General features: G+C 42.5%; 1 protein-coding gene across 2 annotated transcripts; it reads left to right on the forward strand.

Annotated features, from left to right (window-relative positions):
* The first annotated feature begins 1560 nt into the window (after positions 1-1560).
* bcl2l1 (BCL2 like 1) lies at positions 1561-23764 on the forward strand. 2 transcript variants are annotated; one of them, XM_029719577.1, is made up of 3 exons: positions 1561-1906; positions 4930-5647; positions 20807-23764. In XM_029719577.1, exons 2-3 carry the CDS (start codon positions 5099-5101, stop codon positions 20948-20950), a joined length of 693 nt encoding a protein of 230 aa, XP_029575437.1. In that variant the 5' UTR covers positions 1561-1906; positions 4930-5098; the 3' UTR covers positions 20951-23764. The 2 variants fall into 2 exon arrangements, with proteins under 2 accessions (XP_029575437.1, XP_029575436.1); XM_029719576.1 differs by lacking the exon at positions 1561-1906 and adding an exon at positions 2417-2782.
* The last annotated feature ends 275 nt before the right edge of the window (positions 23765-24039 follow it).

Raw genomic sequence — 24039 nt, forward strand, 5'->3', positions numbered from 1 at the left:
TCAGCCTGTCAGTGAAAATACACCAGACAGGAGAAAGAATGAAGCAAAACCAAACGTTTCTCCTAAACATGTCGGTGTATAGCTATCCACTTTACCATTTGTAGTTTAATACTGTCTACATTTTTTTTTTAAACAAGGATGTATGTCATTTAAATATTTTCGAGAAGCATTCCTCCCCCTTCCAACTATGGAATTCTACTTTTCCCTAAAGATTGGGGATCTATATATAAATATACAGTATATGGGAGAAATACAAACTGTAAAATAAATATACATATAAGTGCTATACATATTGTGATGTAATCTTCCAAGCATTTGGTGAAGTATTCAATAAACCTTGAATTCAGCTCTATAGCAGCACTTTTGACTTGGGTTGGTTGTTTCAGTGGATGGAAAGTGTGAAATAATCTCAACTGTTGTAGGTTAGTGTAGCGATTTTTGACAATGTGTTTCTAAAGATGACCAGTGTGGCGCTGTAACCCCCCCAAACGTCCGAATGTGTCGAACGCAATTGGTGGGTAACAAAGGTTACCATGGAAATGTGTAACATCCTTTGTTTGGGGTTTAGCCACAGAAAAATGAACAAAATCTAACCTGGTATAGCTACAGTCAATGTTCTGGTACAATTAAATCTGTAAAGACTCAAACGTTTGAGAAAGATGTGTATTCATTTTCATCATGTAAACCCCAGTATGTTTGGAACCAGTGAGTTCTCTTTTGATTATGAAAATGTTAGGTCGAAGAGGATTGACCCTCTTTTGGTAGGGTGCTAGTTAACGACTTCTTAAACTCCCTACATCTCTATAGCTCGCCAGCTGGCTAGTTTATTCCACACAGGCAGCTTTTCATGGAGTTGGATGAAGTAGGCGTCATTCAATGTCTGTGGGCGGAACAGCTATCTAGTAATGTCAGCTTTAGCCAGCTAACCTAGCCAATACTTTTTACAGTAATGTTAGTTAACAAAAAAATTGATAGCAAGCTTGCCAGAACAGCAGATCCGATCCGCTTGCTTACAGCAGCACTAGGGTCAGACAGTCTCCCTCTGAATGACAAAACGGTCTTAAAATCTAGTACAATCTTCTCGGTGTAACAGTAGGGATAATTTGGCATACAGCGCATTTGTCTTGTTTTGTACGCTTTGTACAAATAATAAAACGCAGAACTACAGGATGTTTCTTAACATAACTCTTTATTAACTAGCTACAACTACATGTTCGCCTATCTCCAACCACGATCAACTGACTATGCCCTAACCGTCTGGGTGGTCTTAACCAATCACTGAACAGTAGATATTTATAGGATATATATATATATATATATATATATATATAGGATAATTTGGCATACAGCGCATTTTTCATCCCTGGATTGAGGTACGTTTTCCAAGCCATATCTCACATCAGTTCGGTGGTGTCTTAAAGGCGATGTCTGCCTTGACCGTGCAACATTTAAGATGATATAACATCTGCACAAGTCAGGGCATTCATAATTCTTGCGCTTCGCAGAACAGAGATGTTGTGAAGGAAGTGAGTTTGTGTTTATACAGAACCTCCTGCCCCCATCTACCATCACGACGTTGCAGAGCTGTACTGGAACCCTCCACATTGTTACAGAATTTGGGTGATGCAGTATGGTGCTCAATTTTGCCTCTGCATGCCTCAGGAGGCTCTGCAAGTGCTTCACACCCATACAGCGCCTCCAACCACATTTTCTGATCAAGCATAATTTGGCTCTTAGTCTACATGTGAAGCCTGTCAGACCCTAGTGCAGTTGTAAGCAAGCGGGTCGGATCTGCTGGTTAGCTAGCCAGTCAGTCTGCGAGTGCTCCTCTTGCTCCAGCGGAAATGTCGGATATGATCCTATTTGCTGATGTTTGGATTTCGTGCCAACAATTCAAGTTTCTACAGTAAGCGTTTCGTATTGGTTAGCTAATCAGGTTGAATGTGCGTCTTTTAGTAGCTAACGTTACCTCCTAGCTAGCTAATTGTATGAGACAATGTTTACGTCAGCTAAAGAACCACTGCTAGCTAGCCATTCTTATAAAATTAAATGGGAAAGACGTTAGCTAGCTAGTTCAGAGGAAATATGACATTGTTACAAGCTTAGCTAAGCGAGCTAAACAAGCTAGCTACATTTCCTTCGGTCTTATGCAAAGAAATTGTGAATTTAGACCAGTTTCAGTAGCCAAAATAGACATTTCAGGTGCAAGTCACAAGCCCAAGATAGTCATACAAGATGACTGGCGACGAATTATAGCTGGGACATTTAAAAAATATTAGGTTAAATCGGCCTCGGCAAATGTAGCCAACTACCTTTTATGTTAAAATTGTAAAAACCATAGCCGATGTTACCCAACAAGCCATATTGCTGTGGGTGGGTGCAGTGGTTAAAGGTCTCCGACATAAGCGTTGATTGGTGGGAAATGGGGATTGGCTGCGTTTACACAATTCTGATCTTAAACCACTAATTGTTTGTTTGACCAATCACATCAGATATTTTCACAAAATGTGTTTTTCACAGATCAGATTGTTCAAAAGACCAATTAGTGAGGAAAAAAAAGATCAGAATTGTGCTGCCTGTTTAAACGCAGCCTTAGTTACGTATTGGATTGAGAAGTCTGGGCGCACACACGAGAGCAGGGGATTCACGACAGAGAGATACTCATACCACATCGAAATAGTTCATTTCCCTTCTCGGATTTTGACAGCAGGACTGGTACAATAGGATTTTTAAAGCAGCTCAGTGCAGTGTTGCCATTGAAGATATTCCATTTTTGGTGTAGGTAGGTAAAATAACAATGTCCGTTGTAGACCGTCTTGACTCCCCTGTTTATAACTAGCTACGTGATAATAACATTAGCTTGTTCTTCGCTAAGTAAGACACAAATTAATGGCCACTTTGATGAAACCTCAATACAAACGAATTACTGTAGTTATGTTTTGATAAAGTTGGAAGGTTACTGTCAGTCTCTAATTTTTCAGTATTATTTGCCCACAAAATTATATGGACGGGCTGTCATTTTATTTGATAAAAGTTACATTAAACGCTCCATGGAATTCTGAGAATTTAGCAACACGTGCTGGTTAGCGGTGGCTAATGTAAAGTTAGTACGCTCAATAGTACAGCCAATGCAACAAAGTAACCTACTAACTAGTAATTTCTAGTGTTCTTATTTTCGATTTAGTCATCTTTGCTTGGAGTTCCCACTTATAAAATAGTCACTTAACGCTCCAGCCGTACTAGATAGTGACATTTTGGACTATTATTACAATTAGAAAAGGTAAGGTGTATGAGGAAGATAGATGCACCTCGTTTCTCCCACGTGCTGTTTTGTGAAGGGTTATAACAACAGGGGTCCTTGCTATCCGGGATCCTTGTGGTGTCACTACTCTGTTGACATGACATTTTAAAATGGTTAAGGTTTTATGGTTAAAGGTTAGGGTTCAGGACCAACAGTGGTCTTACTGACACGAATGCGCAAAGTAATGAAGAAATCGCAAATGTTTTATGAAGAAATAGGGTATCTACAAACGGGGTTGGTTAGGTTACATTTATACATGTAATCTGTTCCAGTCACTAGTTACCTGTCCCAAAATGATCAGTAATGTAATTTTGATATTACCCAAACTCGGTGAAATAATCGGATTGCATTCAGTTACTTTTACATTACTTTCCAGGCATTTTTCTGGATAAAAACATGGGTTTAGTTGGTGAATGTGGCAGCCCATTCGGGATGGATTTTAAAGGCCCCCATTTTGGCGGTGTAGAGACATTTCTTTGTGTTTAACACCATTTCCTGCAATTCAACAAATTTTGCCATGGAGCTGAGAGAGAATTTAAGTTTAAAACTAATTTTCTGCAATTCTATTCATTTTGGCTTGGCTAATGCTGTTTTTATTTTTTGCAAAAAAAATAACTAAACCATTGTTTTGGGAATTTCCAATTCTCCCTGACTGTCCAGTTTTTTTTTTTATTTTGGTAATTGTTAGTTCTCTTATTATAAAAAATATATATAGGTCCATTTATTTTTTCTACATACTTTATATCAGGTTGTAGTCATTACAAGTTCGCACTTTCCATCTTGAAAATTACATTTTGGATTTAGGTGTTCATTGGCAGAAAAATCCCTGCTTTACCCATAAGAGGCATTAGAAGAAAACAAAAAGGATCCATTGAATGCATTTGGTGTGTCATCATAGTGGTCTCTGACTTGTGGTCAGATTCACTCAGGTGGAACAAACTTGAACTTGCACCTTTTTTTTCAGTGCTGAATTTAATGTAATTGAGAAAACAGAAAGGTGTCAGGGTTTTTTCTCGCACACATCTTTTCTGAATTTTAAAGTCATCCAAGACGTAATCTAGTTTTTCTGAAGTATCTTTTATCTGAATACAGTAGTTTTGCTGGTAATGTAGCTGTTTAATTCGTTTGTAATTAGGTTATATGGAACTGATTACATGTAATTGGTTATTCTCCAACCCTGTCAACAAAAATGTTTTTGTAATTGTTTTTGTTCTTAGTTTGGGGTTTACTTGTGAAAATAAGTTGAAATCACTGTTAATACTTATCTGACTACAGGTTACTAAGTAACATTAGGTTAACTGTTATATGTTTATATCTATCTAATACTGGCTATTCTTGCAAATTAGAATGTGTATTAACCTATCTGGTAAAATAAAGTCTGTAGGAAGTCAGAGCACCATGCCCTGTCACGACTGTTCCAAAGCCATGGGGAAAAGGGAGGTTGTCTGTGGGGGCAGGCAGGTAATGACAAACATTGCCATCTGTTTCATCCCCAATTAAAGGGATGCACTTTGACCCCACCTGTCGAGGTCTAAATTTGCCCACAACAGCTCCCCTCCTCCCCAACCCACCTATGCTTATTGTATTGAATTATGTTCATTATGATCTCTATTGTTCTCTTACCACAGGGTCTGAGCCATTGCACCAGCCTTGTTTTTTGTCTTCAAGACATCCATTTTCTGAATACAAAGAATGACACCGATTTGAAAAAAATACAGAGGCCTGATCTGAAGGGGCGTGTCATTAGCAAGTAAAACTAAGACCCGGGGGCAAAGAAGAAACCCAAGGAAACTAATTATGACTTACAACAACAGAGAACTGGTGGTATACTATATTACCTATAAACTATCACAGAGAGACTACCCCTTCAACCACATTGGGCTCACAGAAGCTCCCAGTCGGACTGAGGGGGGACAGGCGGAAGGGGGGGCGGCAGTCACGACACACCCCAACGGCGCAGCGAACGGGACGAGTCCTGGGACTCCACCGCGACAGTCTCCCCCCTCGTCCCCTCAGCGGACAATGGGCCTGGACGCAGTGAAAGAGGCATTGCGGGACTCTGCCAACGAGTTTGAGCTGCGTTATGCCAGAGCGTTCAGTGACCTGTCCTCCCAGCTGCACATCACGCCGGCCACAGCCTACCAGAGCTTCGAGAACGTGATGGATGAGGTTTTCCGTGACGGTGTGAACTGGGGACGTGTGGTGGGCCTGTTTGCCTTCGGAGGGGCCCTCTGTGTAGAGTGTGTGGAGAAAGAGATGAGCCCACTAGTGGGACGGATTGCAGACTGGATGACTGTCTACCTGGACAACCACATCCAGCCCTGGATCCAGAGCCAAGGAGGATGGGTGAGTCATGACTGAAAGATGTGTTTTGGGGAAAGGGCAGGGGTTCATTTTAGCTCGTTTTTTTGAAGCATCAGTTCCAGAGGTCGTTGATAACATTATCAGATTGTGCACGTTAGCACCGTTGTCTCTGTGTGTTGCATCATGTCAGTTTGTGTGAGCTGTGTGTATCTGGTGCCTGACCTCTGATATGAGAGGCTAATTTGTCAGCCAAGGAGAACCCAAGGAGAAAGAACCAGAGGGAAGATGGAGATATTTCCCTCTGGTTAGCTGGGCATTGATCAGCTTCATTGAGTTTTCAGCTGAATCGAAGTGAGCTCTTATGGCTGAGATCAAAGTCTTCATGGGTGGGATGAAGTATAGGCTTAGGCTAGGCTTTACAGATCGCCCTTTGTTTTCACCTGGTTGTTTTTCACTTTCTCCTCTGTTCTGAGCCATCTGCCTGCAGATGAAAGCAGTGTTTTCTCTTGGGTCAGCTGAGAGAGGGGTTGTCCTGTTCCTGGTGGGTGGGTGTGTTATGGGATGGAAGGAGGACACTGTTAAGGTCAGCTCTTTCTCTTTGTGTGGGTTGACATTTGATTGAGTGTGGAATGGGAAGGGGATGTTGGAACAGTCTCAAACGATGGGTCTTATGAAAACTAGCATTTGATTGGGTACATTGTGTGGGTAGGGGCCATCAGATTGGATGGCGTGTCTTCTGTTGCTTGCAGAGCTGAAATTGATTTTAAATAATTTTAAAACAGGCAGATGACTGACACAGCTCTGCATCTGTCATATTCCGCCATCACACCCAGAAGCACCAGAATAAATGCCTCAAACCACTAGAAGCTTTTAAAGTGAATAGTAACTCATCACTTTCAAGGTCTCTATTTAAACAAAGTCCAGGCTGTGTTAATGTTTGTGCAATTAATGCTGATAAAACACCCAAGCACATGTCCCTTCCTACACCTGAGCTCTCTCCCCCAAGCTCCTTAATGAATCTGAACATTGTTCTTGATGTCATCAGGTGTTGAATGTTGCTGAAGGCATGAATGGCAAGAATATTGAATGGAATAGTGTGTTCAGTCAAGCAGATTCAGTCAAGTAGTTTGGTTTCACTTCTCCTTGTGGTGTTGGAATAGCACCTCGGTCAGATGTAATTTCCTCAGTGTGTAGTTTGGTAGACACACACACGCATCCCAACTTCAGTTTGTTTTGCCTTCAAGCCATACAATACTAAGTGATCACAACATGCATTCCGCGGACCCATACTCCTATGCACATACATTAACATACACACATAACATGAAGATAAACAGTATCTCGCTTATACCGGGACAGTCACAATTCATCATTCCATACTGGTCACAAAATGCACACAACTCTGAAGTAGCTGAGAGAGATTTGAATTTGTCTGTTCTCTTCATGACATAGAAACCAGCACACACTCGCCTCTCTGAGTAGCACCTGGGACATCCCCGCACTACTGGGGGGGGAGGGAAAAAAATACCCTATATTTCCCGATAACAAATGCCCACTCGTTTACTTATTTCTATCTAACTCTCTTATGTGGTTTTCTCTTGTCACACTAACCTGTTGAACCACCTACACATTCTCTTTGTTCCTGTCCTCAGGAACAAAGAGACACACACACACACACACACACACAGCCGTAGGCAGCTGTAGGATGTATAGAGAAGCTATTACCTGATTGTGTCGTAAGAGAGAGCGGCTAGTCCAGGGGTACTCCAATACTATTTGAGAAGGTCGGTTACCACAAATGTCCCTGCTGACTCCCTTTTTTTAATTATTTGTGTAAGATAAGGGAACTAAGAGGAAAGAAAGAGGGTTTTGAAACTGAATGGAAGGAGTCAGTAGATTGAGAAATAAGGACAGGGAGTGAGGTGGAATCCTCATTGAGTGAAAGGGAAACGTGTTAAGCCTTAGACACACCAAGGATACTGACTGCAAAGAGGTACTTGGCACCTCTGCCCGGAGTGTCGGCAGTCAACTTTTTGTTCTTCAGATAGCACAGATCGTATGCCAATCAGCCTCGTTAAAATCCTCCAGACCACAAGTTGGCAGTAGCTTAAGAGATGTTTAGCTGGTGCCTGCTGTAGATGGCTAACTTTGGCGAACTAGCAAGCTGCGCTAATGTTGTTGCTAGTTAGAATTTCTAGTAATCCCATATTGATACTAGCCAAATGGCCACCACTAGATTACTAGTGTAGCTAGCAACATAATTAAATCACAATGGATTTGTTTTTGAATGAAGCAGCTGCCTGTTTCGCTGCCGAGAGTCAGTGGAACCGCTAGCGATGTTCTAACTGGCAAATGTCGACGCAAACGTTAGCGGTATTCAGATACTTTGTTTTAGTTCGAACAATTCTGATGAAAAGCAGGTGGATTACACTGGGGAAAATGCTCTCTTTCTTACTTGTCACTTCTGTCGGCTCCCCCACGTGGAGGTTTGTGCGCTCTGATTAGCTCAGTCACGTTATCGGCCACTGACGAGAAGGGCGATTCAACAAGTAGAAACCGCAAGCTCGGCGGAACGCAGCAGGTATGTCTTTTGTTCTAGCAAGAGAACATCAAAAGCTGCGATCAAAGCTGGGACCAAGAGACTGAAAAACAGCTTCTATCTCAAGGCCATCAGACTGTTAAATAGCCATCACTAGCACATTAGAGGCTGCTGCCCCATATACATAGACTTGAAATCACTGGTCACTTCAATAACAGAACAATAGTCACTTTAATAATGTTACATATTTTGCATGAATCATCTCATATATCTATATAATGTATTCTATTCTACTGTATCTTAGTCTATGCCGCTCTGACATTGCTCGTCCATATATTTATATATTCTTCATTCCTTTACTTGAGATTGTGTGTATTGTTAGATATTACGGCACTGTTGGAGCTAGAAACGCAAGCATTTCGCTACACCCGCAATAACATCTGCTAAACGCGTGTATGTAATGTAGCCTACTGCTATATGGCCTGTACAGGAGGGATGGAGAGGTGGTGGGGTAGGCAGGCAATGGAGGGAGGGAAGTGCGGGTTGTAGGGAGAGAGAATGCCAGAGGGGGTTTGGGTTATTACCAATTATGGGTGACTAGTATCTGGATGTGCTCGGTAAATGCTTTTGTTCTGACTGCACTAGAGTAGCACACCCCCCTGCAGGTACACCTGAAAGACAGGCCCCCCATATAGCAAATGAACATGTTCTTTTTTTTTTTTTTTTTTTTTATTACAGGAAATATATTTTGACTGTAGATTAGCTCTAAAATGTATCTGACTCATGGCAAAATGTGTAAAATAGCACAAGATTATCTATACAACTGCACATTTTTCTCTCTGCCCCAAGGATTCAATAACAAAAAAAAATATTGTTTGGAGGGGGGCTATGCTCGGACCTTGCTCTGGCAGACTAATGTAGTAATGGATAACTCATTTGGAATGTCAGTGGGAGAGAGCAGCTCTGAGAATGATAGTTGGGACTGGGAAGAGGGGGAGGACGCAAATAGAGAAACTATTACATTTCCTGCGTTTATCCTTTGTCTCTGAGGTCTTCATGAGTCTCCTGTGAAAGTGCTTGTTCTACCGTTTGTTTACCAATCCGACCATCCATCCATTTCTCCTAATTTCTTTCGATCCGTTTGACTTGATCACCAATCACGGCTGACGGTATCCTACCCCACCTCTCCCCTGACAGATGAAGCCTCTGATAACCCCTTCGCATCCCTGGTCACCATTTGTGTTTTCGTGTACATTTCATAATATGACTTGTGTTTAGTATGTTGTCTCTGAATTAAAATAAAGTTTGAGTGAATGTGTTAGCTTTTTGTGCTGTACTTTGCATTATGAGAAGGAATAGCACCATATAGACCATTCACCTGCCTACCTTTTAACAAAGGACCTCTGGCTGCACACACACGTACCCCCCACACACACGCACTGTAATGCGGTTTGCTATCTGCTGTGCCCAGCTGTCCCTACAGGTAAAGTGCTGCTATGTAAACGCATGGTGACAGTCATTGTCATCAATAGATTGTAGATGATCTGGACGTTGTCTGTCTGTTTCTCTGACCTCCACAGTGCACAGAATACTCACAGCCTTGTTTGCAGTTCTTCAATGGTAACAGTGTTGTGTGCTCAAAAACAACAACCCCCATTATGTTTTATGTTGAGTATAAATTGTTTACTTGTGTTCAGTCTTCCATCCATGTATTTTTTTTGTGTTGATGTTCAGTGTGAGTGATGGTGTGACTGAGTGAAAATGGCAGTAAACAGATGGTGTGATTCCGTCTCCCTCAGCCTTGTCACAAAACCATCAGTCTAAGGCAGTAGGTTTGATGCTGAGGGGAGAAGAAGAGACTGGGCCAATCCATTGCACTGGGATTGTAGGGGGAGCGAATGGGGGGGGCTCTGCTCAACTCACCTTCAAGGAAGGTTGGTCACTCCACTCCTCCGGGGTTGGACGGGGATCCAGCCACCATGACCTGTACGCTACAGGCTGGAGGAGATTGCAGGATGCAGCCAGGGGACAAGACACTAGTCAGTGTCTAGGGATCCAGTGCATTCGGAAAGTATTCAGACCCCTTGACTTCATACACATTTTGTTACGTTACAGCCTTATTCTAAAATGTTTTTTCCCTTCATCAATCTACACACAATACCCAATAATGACAAAGCAAAGGCAGGTTTTTATAAGTGTGTGTCATAACTGATACATTTACATAAGTATTCAGACCTTTTACTCAGTACTTTATTGAAGCACCTTTGGCAGCGACTACAGCTTTGAGTATTCTTGGGTATGACGCTACAAGCTTAGCACACCCGTATTTGGGGAGTTTCTTCCATTCTTCTCTGTAGATCCTCTCAAGCTCTCAGGTTGGATGGGGAGCGTCGCTGCACAGCTATTTTCTGGTCTCCAAAGATTTTCGATGGGGTTCAAGTCCGGGCTCTGGCTGGGCCACTCAAGGACATTCAGAGACTTGTCCCAAAGCCACTCCTGTGTTGTTTTGGCTGTGTGATTTGTTGTCCTGTTGGAAGGTGAATCTTCACCCCGGTCTGAGGTCCTGAGCAGGTTTTCATCAAAGATATCTCTGTACTTTGCTCCATTCATCGTTCCCTCGACCCTGACTAGTCTCCCTGTCACTGGAAAAACATCCCCATAACATGATGCTGCCACCGCCATGCTTCACCGTAGGAATGGTGCCAGGTTTCCTCCAGATGTGACACTTGGCATTCAGGCCAAAGATTTCAATCTTGGTTTCATCATACCAGAGAATCTTGTTTCTCATGGTCTGAGAGTCGTTAGGTACCTTTTGGCAAATTCCAATGTCATGTGCCTTTTTTACTGAAGTGGCTTTGGTCTGGCCCCTCTACCATAAAGGCCTGATTGGTGGAGTGCTGCAAAGATGGTTGTCCTTCTGGAAGGTTCTCCCATCTCCACAGAGGAACTCTGGAGCTCTGTCAGAGTGACCATCAGGTTCTAGGTCACTTCCCTGACCACGGCCCTTCTCCCCCGGTTGCTCTGTTTGACCGGGCGGCCAGCTCTAGGAAGAGTCTTGGTGGTTCCAAACTTCTTCTGTCTAAGAATGATGGAGGCCACTGTGTTCTTGGAGACCTTCAATGTTGCAGAAATGTTTTTGGTACCCTTCCCCAGATCTGTGTATCGGAGCTCTAGGGACAATTCCTTTGACCTCAAGGCTTGGTTTTTACTCTGACATGCACTGTCAACTGTGGGACCTTTTATATAGACAGGTATGTGCCTTTACGAATCATGTCCAATCAATTGAATTTACCACAAGTGGACTCCAAGTTGTAGAAACCTCTGAAGGATGATCAATGGAAACAGGATGCACCTGAGCTCAATTTCGAGTCTCATAGCAAAGGGACTGAATACTTTTTAAAGTTATTTCTGTTTTTATTTTGAACTAATTTGCAAATATTTCTAAACCTGTCTTTACTTTGTCATTATGGGGTATTGTGTGTGTAGATTGATGAGAAGAGAAAAAATACTTTAGCACAAGGCTGTAATGTGGAAAATGTCAAAGGGTCTGAATACTTTCCGTGTAGATGGTTGTGTTGACAACAGGGGATCTCTGGTCTGACTTCGTATGTGTTAGTTTGTGTCTGCGTAATGAGGTCTTGCCCAATGGTGCCGTCCATTTAGCAGCAACTCCCCTCGCTTTACAGTGCCTTTTAGAAAGTGTTCACACCCCTTGACTTTTTCCACATTTTGTTCCAGCCTGAATTTAAAATGTATAACGTTTTTTTTTTGCCACAACTACCTCCACACCTCCATTTAGAGTGAAAAGGAGAACACCACGTTCTTGAGAATCTCCCCTTTCCGTAGTGGCGTCATACTAGTTTGTAGCCCAAACGGTTTGAATGCTACAGACAGAAGTTGGCACATCGGCGGTACCAACTTCTGATGCGACCTGTGACACTTTTGGGGGTCGTAGACCAAACGGAACACACCATCGTGTTTGTGAGCGTCTCATCTTTCCATAGAGTGGTTATATTAGTTTGTAGCCCCAAACGTTTGGACGCTACCATTTTTTTTTCTTCAGGATTTATCATGGTGTGACAAACACCGCTGTAGCTCGGCCACCTTCCTGATGCGGAAGGCCGACATCGGCGTATGCGGTGGATTTGAGATGCAGCCCATGCAAAAAAATAAATAAAATCTAGCTATAACTGATGGCTTTTATGGTGATGATGCAGCGACCACTATGCACTATGTTATGGGTATGCTTGTTTGTAATTGCCATGGTCTGGAGAGTTTTTCAGGATAAATAAACTGAATAGAGCTAAGCACAGGCAAAATCCTAGAAAACCTGGTTCAGTATTATTTCTGGGAAATTAATTCACCTGTCAGCAGGACAATAACCTAAAACACAAGGCCAAATCTACACTGGGGTTGCTTAACAAGACAACATTGAATCTTCTTGAGTGGCTGAGTTAGATTTTCAAAAAGATTTAAGTAAACTATGGCAAGACCTGAAAATGGTTGTCTAGCAATGATCAACAACCAATTTTGAAATGGCTTGAAGAATGTTTAAAAGAATAATGAGCAAATGTTGCACAATCCAGGTGTGGAAAGCTCATAAAGACTCACAGCTGTAACCGCTGCCAAAGGTGCTTCTACAAAGTATTGACTCCGGGTGTGAATACTTATGTAAATAAGATTTCTGTATTTCATTTTCAATACATTTGCCAAACTTTCTAAAAACATGATTTAACTTTTGTCTATGGGTATTGTAGAAATCAATTTTGAATTCAGGCTGTACCACAACAAAATGTGGAATAAGTCAAGGGGTAGAAATACTTTCTGGTGGCACTGTATAGCCTCTATCAGCCAGCGATGTGGAAGACTGACCTGCAGCACTACTGGCTCACTTGGTGTACTTCAACGCAGCTTGCCATCCAACTTAGCATCACCGCATTGAGCCATCACTGTGCTCTATATATGGCTGCATGCATCTGATTCTGCACGGAGCTCCAGACATCCAGCTGTGCTTATCTGGCTCAGTCTGTGTGCAGCAGGGTGGTGGTGGCTAGGTCTTCTGCAGGCGGAGTCTGGGGCATCATGTAACCTACTGTACAACCGTCATGCTAATAGGGCTACAGGCAGCAGATGCATTACTGTTGCTACTGCTGGGCCCTGGAGACATACAACCAGGACTGTTTGAGCAGCGTTATTTAGCTACCTAAGATGGGGCCACTGACTCAGCGACACCATGAATGTCTGCTGTGTGTTAGTTGTATAGAACTAGAGCAGCAGCAGTCTGTTTTTTGGTGCACTCTTGGTGGAAAAACTGGGCCTGCTTGGCTGCTGCTCTCTCTGCTCCAGTTCTGAGCAGGCTTAGTGTGGAAAATCAGGTCATGAGCAATTCTTTCCCCCCCCTCCATCATTCTCACTCTTTCCCTCATTTTCTCCCTTTCTCTGCCTCTCTCTGTCCCTCTGAATATCTGCCTCTTGCTGTTTCTCTTATTTACTGCTTTATTCGACTCTATAGGCTACATCTACATCTAACCCCTCTCTTTAGCATGTTCTTCTCTCGCTCTCTCTTCTCATAACTGATATCAGATTATGGGATTAGTGTGGTAGCTGTGATGTATGAAACTGACAGATGGTGATAATGGTGCCCAGGAAATATTACAGAATCTGATGGCACTGTAATGACGATAAAGCTGACTATAATCATAATGATCATTACCAACCAGTCGCATAACAAGGTAATAACAACAAAGCCATATTGTAGAATGTTTTCTTTTTTTCTTTCCGGTCCTGCCCTTATTGCACCCCTCACTGTCTCATTAATCTCTTCCTCTGGCATACACTATCATGTTCTCTTCTCCCTCTTTTTCTCTCTCTTTCAGACAGATGGTAGGTCTTTGCCGCGTTTTGTAAGGGGTGTTAGTGGGGGCGAGTGTTTTTTGGGGGTTCAAGTTTGTGGTGCTGCTGGTGACACATTTCTCTGTGTGGCGGCTGTGGTCCCTTTTTCCTAGACTGTACACAGTGCAGTGGTGACAGAATGGGGGCTGCGCTGCTGGTGAGACCCAGTGAGAAGGGGAACAGATTGGTGTCTGAGCCTGAATGTCCTGACTCATTAATCTCCTCTTTAATTCATGGATTCACCTCCGGATGGATCAGCAGGGACACATATACAAAAACCCATTAGAAGACGAGAAAGGGGTCAGACCCTCAATGCCAGCTCCGTCGTGTGTAGAACCTACAGTAACTGTTACAGCCACCTGGGATGTCACCATAGGACCTCATCTGGGTTCAAGTTCCTTGATCCCTATCTACCTCCTTACCAGACCACATCCTAGCTAATGTATTGTTGTCTCTAACTTCACCCTTGCGTGGGTGTTTTAATTAAAGGGGCATGAATGGCAGAGTTGCTTAGTGTGGACTCTTGTGTTTAATCAGACACCAGTCTTTATAGCTAGATGGTGTTCTCCTTGAGCAGGCAAAGTTAAAGGCAGAACAGAACCTACCCCCGGGGACTTGCCTGGTTTATTAACCCATCCCCCTCCCCCACACTGCAGTGCCCCATGGTTTGGCACAAAGCCCGACTCTCACACTCTCTGGAGGATGACTGTCTGCCAGTCCTCATAGCTAATTATGATGATCTGCCGACAGGCATGGTGAGTTGTTTTCTGAGGGTGGGAGCAGTGCCGCAACTCTAGTCTAGTTTCGCCCTGTATGCTTCAATGCAGCATCACATGATGGCAGATAAAGGGTCAAACTGTGATCATTATGAGCATATTCAGTTCACCATATTTGGCCAGCAGCAAGATGACCTCAAACGTCCTGAAACGCCACGGTTACTCAAAAAAGAACAACTCTGACGATGTGGAATTGTACTTTTGCACCAGAAGCACAACATGTCCTGTGTGTTGCAATAAGCAGGAAGAGTTGCTTTGGACTAGACTATAGCTGGGCTAGTGACAGCTTGTTCTTTACACTGTCATCCTCTCGTGTTAAAATCCCCCCTCAGCTCTTGATTGTAACCAGCACCCTGTCTACGGTCACACAACTGGGTCACAGAGAGACTTAGTTCGTTATGACTCAGCAAAGGTCAGAGGAAATTCTAAACATGTCCTTCTTATGAGGTGGTGTACTCATTACTCAAGTACTGGATTCAATTCAGATCTCCAGTCCAATCACTGAAGAATGCAGCATTTGACAGGACATCCGGCCAGTGTGACCAATAGGTTTTGCAACCCTCCATTGTCTTTCTTTGGGCTGGTTTAAAGCGGATTCTGGCTTTTTTTTCTATTCGGAGGCCTCTCGGTGCTCAGGGCCATGCCAGCGTTCTGGAGTTCACAGAAGTAGTTGAACATTCTGGATTACTTTCTGCATTTGAATGGAACGTTCCCCTTTAGCATTGTTTTAATTCTTTAGCAACCATGTCCTGCTGCCGTTTTTCCCTTTTGCTTGCCAGACTGAAGCTTCTATTGAAAGAGACCTGACCAGATCAGCTGCTGCTGAGTTGGTTGAGAGGCTCTGGCCAATTCAGCCTCTCTGGGGAATTAAGGGCTCTATTATGGTGAGAAACACTTCGGTTTTGAAGTTTAGACTCCAAATATTGCTTCAGTCTCTAAAGTAACCAATTTCATTAAAACAATTTAAGTATTCTGACTAATCTAGTGCACAGTGTTTCACCATGGAGACATGGTTACAGGTCATGATGGTGGTGCAACAGTGAAGTAACCGATTACAAACTCAGGGGCCGGTGTTGATTGCCTTAATGTTCTGTCCTCTCAGGAATCTAGTCTTGGGCAATCTATCAGATCCGAGCACACCGATCAGCTGCTCTCTGGTAACCATGGCAACATTGAAATGAAATCTTGTTTTTCCTCTGTCCCACAAACCCTTCTCTTTCCCTCTTCCACCTTTTTTCTTTCTTCATCTAACGGTTGAAAAACACCGAGAGAACCTGAGGTTGGAAAACACCTTAGAATGGCTGCTGCTTAGCACATAGCATCTCTGGGGAACAGGTGCTGCTTAGCACCTAACATCTCTGGGGAACAGGTGGAAAAGTCTTTATGGAGAGAGCGAGCAAGTTTAGGCTTAGCTACCTTGCAGTAGTGACTGAGACCGAACCAGTCAAAGACGTACACATAAATATTAATGTGTCAGTGTGATTTACAGCCTGTAATTTAACATGTAGGCCTTTTCAAAACCCAGTTCACTAGGAAAGTGTGGTTATACAGTAGGCCTATATAGATTCAATCGTGTGTGTGTGTGTGTGTGTGTGTGTGTGTGTTATAGGCATGCCTGGGCAGGTACAATGTGCTTCAGAGATCGATAAGCACTGATGACTACAGGGTTGAGTATGTTGCTGCCATGATGATGGTTCGCAGGAAGCAGAGTGGAGCTTAGAGATCTGAGTACTATTGCTCCATTGTGCAAGACAAACAAAGATACATATGAGCATAGATGGTATGGTTGAAAAATAGGGAGATAGCTACTTGTCACTATTTGGCAGAGGTGAAGTGAAATCTAGTATATTTCATGAAAACAATGACACATCCCTGTACTCTAACATGCCTTATCGTAATCACAAACTGCAATCTTTATTCTCTACACCCACAACATTCCTCCCATACCTCTTCAAGGAGTTCTCACAGGGAGCGATACTCTCCATGGCTTCACCTCTTGTGAAGTGCTGCTGGATCCTGTGCTAGTTACATGTTGAACACAGACACACGACATGCCTACAGTAGCTTGGTTTGCCCCTGGTTGTTTTTTTTATTTTTTATAAGTGTTTCCACCGGAATCAATTAGTCAAGTGTGCGGTGATGAATGTGAACACTTTGGGTGTAATTGACAGTATTCATGGGAGTATGTTTGTATCTGTAGCCCTGCAGTATTGTCTGTCTGGCAGTGCTAGCTGAAGGTCCTCAAGACTGGTCATTTTTAGCGTTTCGTTACCTCTCTGGCCCTGATAAAAAATGATTCTCCGTCTCTATTGCTCTGTTATCTGCCCCCGCCATGTCACCGCCCCACTCTTTTTCTCAGAAACGGCCTCTCCTAAGAAATCAATCTCTCCGTTCTTCAGAAGCCTTTTACCAGACGCACACACATGCGTGCAGTATAGTATAGTAGACGCTCTTATCTAGAGCACCTTACAGGAGCAATTAGGGTTAAGTGCCATGCTCAAGGGCACATCGACAGATTTTTTTTTCACCTAGTCGACTCGGGTATTCGAACCAGCGACCTTTTGCATACTGGCCCAACGCTCTTAATCGCTAGGCTACCTGCCACCACACATGTATACACACCAACATAGCCGTCTTGGCGTTGTCCTGCTGTTTCTGTGCTTCCCTCTTCCCATATTCCGTTAAGTTTTCTTCTGTATTGTTGAAGTCAGCAGGGAGGAGGAGTGATGATGTATCACCCTGTTAGAGCGGAAGGAAGCGGGGTGTCAGACGCACACCACACGTCTTTAATCAAATCAGCATGTTTGGAATGTCTCCAATGATTCTGTCTTATTTGAGGCTGTGTCTGATTGGGCTCTTCTGAGTCCCCATATGCATGTTCAGTTATGTCAACTATTTGGCTTATATAGTAATCAGTTTTGTTTCAGAATATTTATTTTACTGCCCAGTCAAGACTGTCCTATTCACTGCACTAAAGCACCCACCCCAGCCAGCCATAACATCAGTGCCAGACAAGCGGATGAATCATCCAATGGGAGCTTGTTCCCTCTTGTGGCTGCAGCCAGAACTGCAGAATGTTATGTCAATGTTCTGGGTTGTTCTCGAATGAATTACTGGAAGGGGTGGGCTAAGGATGACACCATGGTGGTGAAATTGTCAACAAGGAAAGATATTCACTTGGGGGTTACTGCAGTTCAAATTAACGGCATGGGGAGGTTTTGTGATAGTGGAGGTGCTGGTGACATTTATATTTTTGTCTGTAGTATTGATGAAAATGTCAGAACACCCCCCCCTCATTACTATTGTAGCTTGGGAGGTGTAGGGACACTTGTGGTTGTGAGGGGTGGGGATTGATTTTGTGTGTGGTTATACCTTGTCTCAACAGACACATTAAGCATTGCCAACTAATTCTGATTACTTTCTAATCCGATTTGGCTTTGATTTTAAGATTACTGCATATGATAAAGGGTGTAATTTCACCTAATTCTGTTGAGTTTAGGGAGGATCTCATGTCTAATGCTGTTGAAGTGTTGTGGTTGCAAGTTCACCTTCCTCATATAAAGCCTCTTATTTTGCTATAGGCCACCAAGTGCTAACAGTCAATATCTGGATGATGGTGTATATGATGTTAACATGACCTGAATATAGACTGGTTTTCATCAAGCTGTCCGCTCAAGAGGAAGCTTCTCACTGATTACCATTGCCTGTAATCTGGTTCAGATTATTAATCAACCTACCAGGGTGTTTACAAACAATACAGGAACTATATAATCTACATGTATTGATCACATTTTTACTAATACTGTAGAACTTTTTACTAGTGCTGTATCCAGACCCAGTGGATGAAGTGACTATAATATAGTGGCTCTATTTAGAAAAGCCCAAGTTCCAAAGGCTGTGTCTCAAAATGGTGTATAAGAGATCATACAAGCCGTTTTGTAGTGACTCCAATGTTGAAGATGTAAAAAGGATTTGGTCTGATGTGTGTAATGAGGAGCTTTCAGACGCTGCACTTGATGCATTTACAATGTTTCTTCCAGTTATTGACACGCACCTATTAAAGCGACTCTCCGGTACTTTTGTAGTAGTTCTGGACATGGCACTCACGAGCCAGAAGTAGTCCCTGAAAATGGCATACTATGTCACATATGGGCACCGTGTCATTGCACTCTGTGTGCATCTTGCTAGCTGTCACTCAAATGGCGACGGGCTGAAGCTCATTGACTAGAACTCGAGTTCTTAGGGAGCTGGCCCAGAGTATTTATTACACATTGACACATCCAGCCTAGAGTTGGAGGTTAAAAAATAATACTTAGTATTCGCCAAAGTTCCAGAGCATGTCTTTAAAACCTCTTAAGGATCCTCCCCTCTTTTTAAAAATGTTCGCCTAAAATGACATACCAAATCTAACTGCCTGTAGCTCTGGCCCTGAAGCAAGGATATGCATATTCTTGGTACCATTTGAAAGGAAACACTTTGAAGTCTGTGGAAATGTGAAAGGAATATAGGAGAATATAACACAATAGATCTAGTAAAAGATGATACAAAGGAAGAAAAAAAAACTTTTGAATTTTTTTATGTACCATCAATGAAATGCAAGAGCAAGGCCATAATATCATTCCAGCCCATGTGCATTTTGATTTTTGCCACAAGATGGCAGCAGTGTGTGTAGAGTTTTAGACTGATCCAATGAACCATTGCATTTCTGTTCAAAATGTTGTATTATGACTGTCCAAATTAGTTTATTAACTTTTCATGTTCAACATTGTGCACTGTAATAGCTACTGTAAATTGGACAGAGCTTAAATTCTTGTTAATCTAACTGCATTCTGCCAATATCAGATATGTCTATATCCTGGGAAATGTTCTTGTTACTTACAACCTCATGCTAATCGCATTAGCCTACATTAGCTCAACCGTCCCGTGGACGGGACACCAATCCCAAAGAAGTTTTTTAAGAAACTGACTGTTAGACCTGTTAAGGCTCCATGGATGTGAGCCATCATATTCATGCATGAAAGATCTTGGTCCGTCAATAATGAGAAGCCATCTCTTATTGACGACTCAAATGGAAAGCTACTGAAGATGGTAGCAGACTACATTGCCACTCCTCTTTGTCATATCTTTAATCTGAGCCTGGAGAAAAATGGTGGTCCTCAGACAATGATTGCTGCCGGCTCCTAGCAACAAAAAAAAAAATAGATCATTTGACCAGATCCAATGCTTCAGTGCAACCTTTGATCTTATTGAAAATAATCTGTTATTGGAAAAACAGATGTGTTATGGCTTTACATCCTCTGCATTATAATGGGTTGAGCGCTATCTGTCCAATAGAACAGAGCGTTTTCTGCTTCTCTAATGTAAAACATATAAAGTGTGGTAATCCGCAAGGCAGCTGTCTTGGCCCTTTACTGTTCTATTTTTACTAATGATCTACTACAAACTTTAAACAAAATTTGACGAACTGACTTGTTGGGAAGGTGGCATCCTATGACAGTGCCACGTTGAAAGTCACAGCTCTTCTGTAAGGCCATTCTACTGTCAATGTTTGTCTATGGAGATTGCATGGCTGTATGCTCAATTGTATACACCTGTCAGCAACGGGTGTGACTGAAATAGCAGAATCCACTAATTTGAAGGGTTGTCCGCATACTTTTTATTTTTGTATGTATACTTACCCCACCGGACTTGCCACCAGGGGACTCTTCACAGTCCCCAAATCCAGAATGAATTCAAGGCCACCCACAGTATTGTATTGAGCCATGATCACATGGAACCCATCTCAAATTACTCAAGCAAAACAAATAAAACAGCACAACGCCTCTACCCTATCTGACCTAGTTAAGGTATATGTAGTAATGTAAGTCTGTTTTTAAATGTAAATTGTAAAGTATTTTTTGTTATGTGTCGGACCTGCTGTCGCCGTTGGGGGATCTAAAACTCTTTAAATGCTAACTCCCTCTCTCTCTCTCTCTCTCTCTCTCTCGTCTCCAGGACCGGTTTGCAGAAATCTTTGGGAAGGACGCTGCAGCTGAGAGCAGGAAGTCGCAGGAGAGCTTTAAGAAGTGGTTGCTGGCGGGGATGACGCTGGTTACCGGAGTCATCGTAGGGTCACTCATTGCTCAGAAACGCCTGTGAGAACGACAAGCACAGACGCCATCTTGTAGGGGGGGAAAATGAAGGAACTTTTTTTACTTTCGTATTTCTCCTTTTATTTGCCAAGAAAGGACACGTTTACGGTTTAACTGGTCTCTCTGACAAACTGTTGAGATTAAAGAGAGAGTGATGGTCACTAATGTTACCCTCATCAAACACCTTCCTGCAACACAAGAAAATGGAGCTGGATAGAACTGTCTTGGACCAAATGTTCCTCAGTTTCCTTTTTACTCTTGCCTGTATCTTCTCCAATTGCTGTATTCATTTGATTTTACAAATTTACTTTGATTTTGCATGATGTGCTCCATCTATAGGCAAGTCTGTGCTGATGGGGCTAGTAAATTCCATCTGAGGTTTCTTGTTGATGGTCTCTAACCCCCACCAGTATGATGGTTGCCATATGGACAGACAAGGAAAAACTTTCCACCTGTAAAAGAAGGGGGGGAATGGCACTGAAAATCAACATCTGTCCACCTCAGTGTAGTTTTGACATGGCTGCTTTGTAGATGCAGTGCGCTCCAAACAACCTAGCCAAAAGACAGCCAATATCACACTCAGTAGCTCAATATATTAATTGTAAATGTGTATATATATATTTTTTTTTTTCATCTCCAAGTTGTGAGTGGTTAAGTGTAACAAGTGATTGAGACAGTTTTCGATCTTGACTCTAGTGAGGCGCATTGACCTGAAATGAGTGAGGTGATACAATTTTTCCGTGTGTGTTCATTGGTTTGTGTTATTTTTTTTTTTTAAACCATTAAAACCCACGTGATAATTTCCTGTCCTGATGCTGGTAAATGCGTACCTGACACACACTGCCCTGGCTAGACAGAAAACACAAGGTGCACAACAAACCAAGAGCCAGGGATGAAGAGGAGTATTCTAGCAGCTGCTGGTACAAAGGCTGTTTTCTTTTTATAATGGAGAAAAAGATTGTTCAGTATTTACGACTTGCAACACAGCCTAATGATTTGTCTAGCTAATAAGATAGCTGAGTGACGCAGAAACTTTTATCTAGTGGGTTAACAGATCCGTTAGACTTCTAACGTGCATATAGCTCTTGAGACATGAGAAACTGTTGGCAGGCAAGCTTCAGGGTGGGACCCATTCAACCTGCCACCTCTGTCTCCGTGCTTTCGTTTCCACACAATGTGGCACATTCATTTCTGTTCTCCCTGTCACGGCAGCTGAGGGCGTGCGTCACTCAACACAGGCCCACCTGCTGTTCAGAGCACATCTCCTGTCAAACCTAGTCGACAGAGACGGAGGAAAACCATTCCTTAGTTTCCAAACATCTTTAATTTAAACACTGTCAGTCAGGAGGGTGTTTGTCATCTGGCGATTTTTATGGTGTCACGCTCCTGAGCTGACGAGAGAGGCGAGATGGGTGCAACCCATCTACTCACATTCTAACCTATCTCTGATTCAGGGAACGGAGCCCTAGGGACATAGGGGGTCCTCTTGTGTAGCAGGTACAGTTGTAAACACAGTCCACACTTAGATCAGCCAGAGGCTCCTGTTTGCAGCCGTTACCTGTTTCATAGCTGGATTGATGCTCTCACACTTGCAGTGTTTCTCCCCCCCCCCCCCCCCCACACACACATTTTAATTTGAAAAGTGTAGCAGAGCTATGTTTGGACTGAAGGCATAACTCTTTTTCCTATGCTGTATTTTATGTCAAAGCCCTGAGTTTGTTTATTCAGCCTGTGTTTTCTATGCATTTCCTGCAAACTATTGGTGACATAACAGATTTAAAAGTACATGTCACATTTGGCTGCTTTTCTCTGTTGGCAATGAATAACTTTGGTTTCATTAGGAAACATTTCTGACTGCCAATAACCTCCATTATATCAGAGACAAAGCCTCTGGCATACAGTACAGTGCCCTCCAGGGTATTTAGGTGAGTCTGCTGATGTGGAGCATGTGTTCAGGTATGCCATCACCCTGTTTAGGGTCTTGATGCTCTTCTCTACCTGATTATTTTTCAGTCTTAACACATATTGGATTCTCCGGGGGTCAAGGTTTTCACTTTACCTATGACTAAATGCTACATTTAGATATTCACCAACTGATCATAAACACACCGTTTCATCACATATCTGATTTGATACATTCCAATACAGTATATATTTTTCTAGTTTGTGCCCCACAAAAAGCTGCTTGCAGGCTTTTCTGCAATGTTACCTTTTATGTGAAGAAGTTCCCTCCACCTATGTGAGATTGTGTGCATGCGTGGAATGGACTCTGCCAAATGTTTGCAGGAGGTACAAGAAGGAATCTAAAGCGCATTGACACAACTATGTATACTAGTTATTTAAAACAATGATTTAGAATAGTATCATAGCTTAGTAACATATTTAAGAAAAAAAAGTTACTGAAATGTTATTTAAGGGCAAGTTTAGTGTTCCTTCAAAATGGCTGCGTTTACACAAGCAGCCTAATTTATTTTTTCCCAATCATTTTCAGTTCTGAATTGGGGCTGTGTTTAAATGTATACTTTGTATTTGTGTTTTAACTGCTGAAATAGTCATTTCTCCATTTGATAGCTTAAAGCAGGGGTGTCAAGCTCATTCCATGGAGGGTAAAGTAGCTGCAGGTTTTTCCTTTCAATTATGCGCCAGGTGTGGAGAGCTCATTAGTGACAAGGGAAGAGCAAAGACCCACAGACACTCAGCCCTCTGGAATGAGTGTGATACCTATGGCTTAAAGGAGTTAACATGTTCAATGGTCTGTCATACAATTTCAATGTAATGTGTAGATTACATGAAACTAATAAAGACCCATCTGGAACATGGAGAACACTGAATTTTTATTTCTACAGAATAACATTCTTTGCAATTTTAACTGATTTTAGGGAAGGAGAACAAAGGCACAAGAATCTGTTTAGACACGCACTGAATAGTTGACCTCTAAAGAGTTTCACAGCAAGGGGATAAAACACGTAGGCTGTGTTTTTCTTTTAGGGTCCTGACACATTCACTTAAGGCCAAACCAGACACACAACCACTAAAGCAGAAATTAGGTTGAGGACAAGCAGCCCATAATATTACTGTTATTTTATCAGAGGGAGA

This window comes from Salmo trutta, chromosome 28, assembly GCF_901001165.1.
Source record: "Salmo trutta chromosome 28, fSalTru1.1, whole genome shotgun sequence".
Classification (NCBI taxonomy): domain Eukaryota; kingdom Metazoa; phylum Chordata; class Actinopteri; order Salmoniformes; family Salmonidae; genus Salmo; species Salmo trutta.

Bases quoted from the DNA above. Each gene is read 5' to 3' on its own strand.
- bcl2l1 (XM_029719577.1), top strand. From the start codon at position 5,099: ATGACTTACAACAACAGAGAACTGGTGGTATACTATATTACCTATAAA. The intron at 5,648-20,806 runs GTGAGTCATGAC...TCTCGTCTCCAG, and splicing joins TCCAGAGCCAAGGAGGATGG to GACCGGTTTGCAGAAATCTT.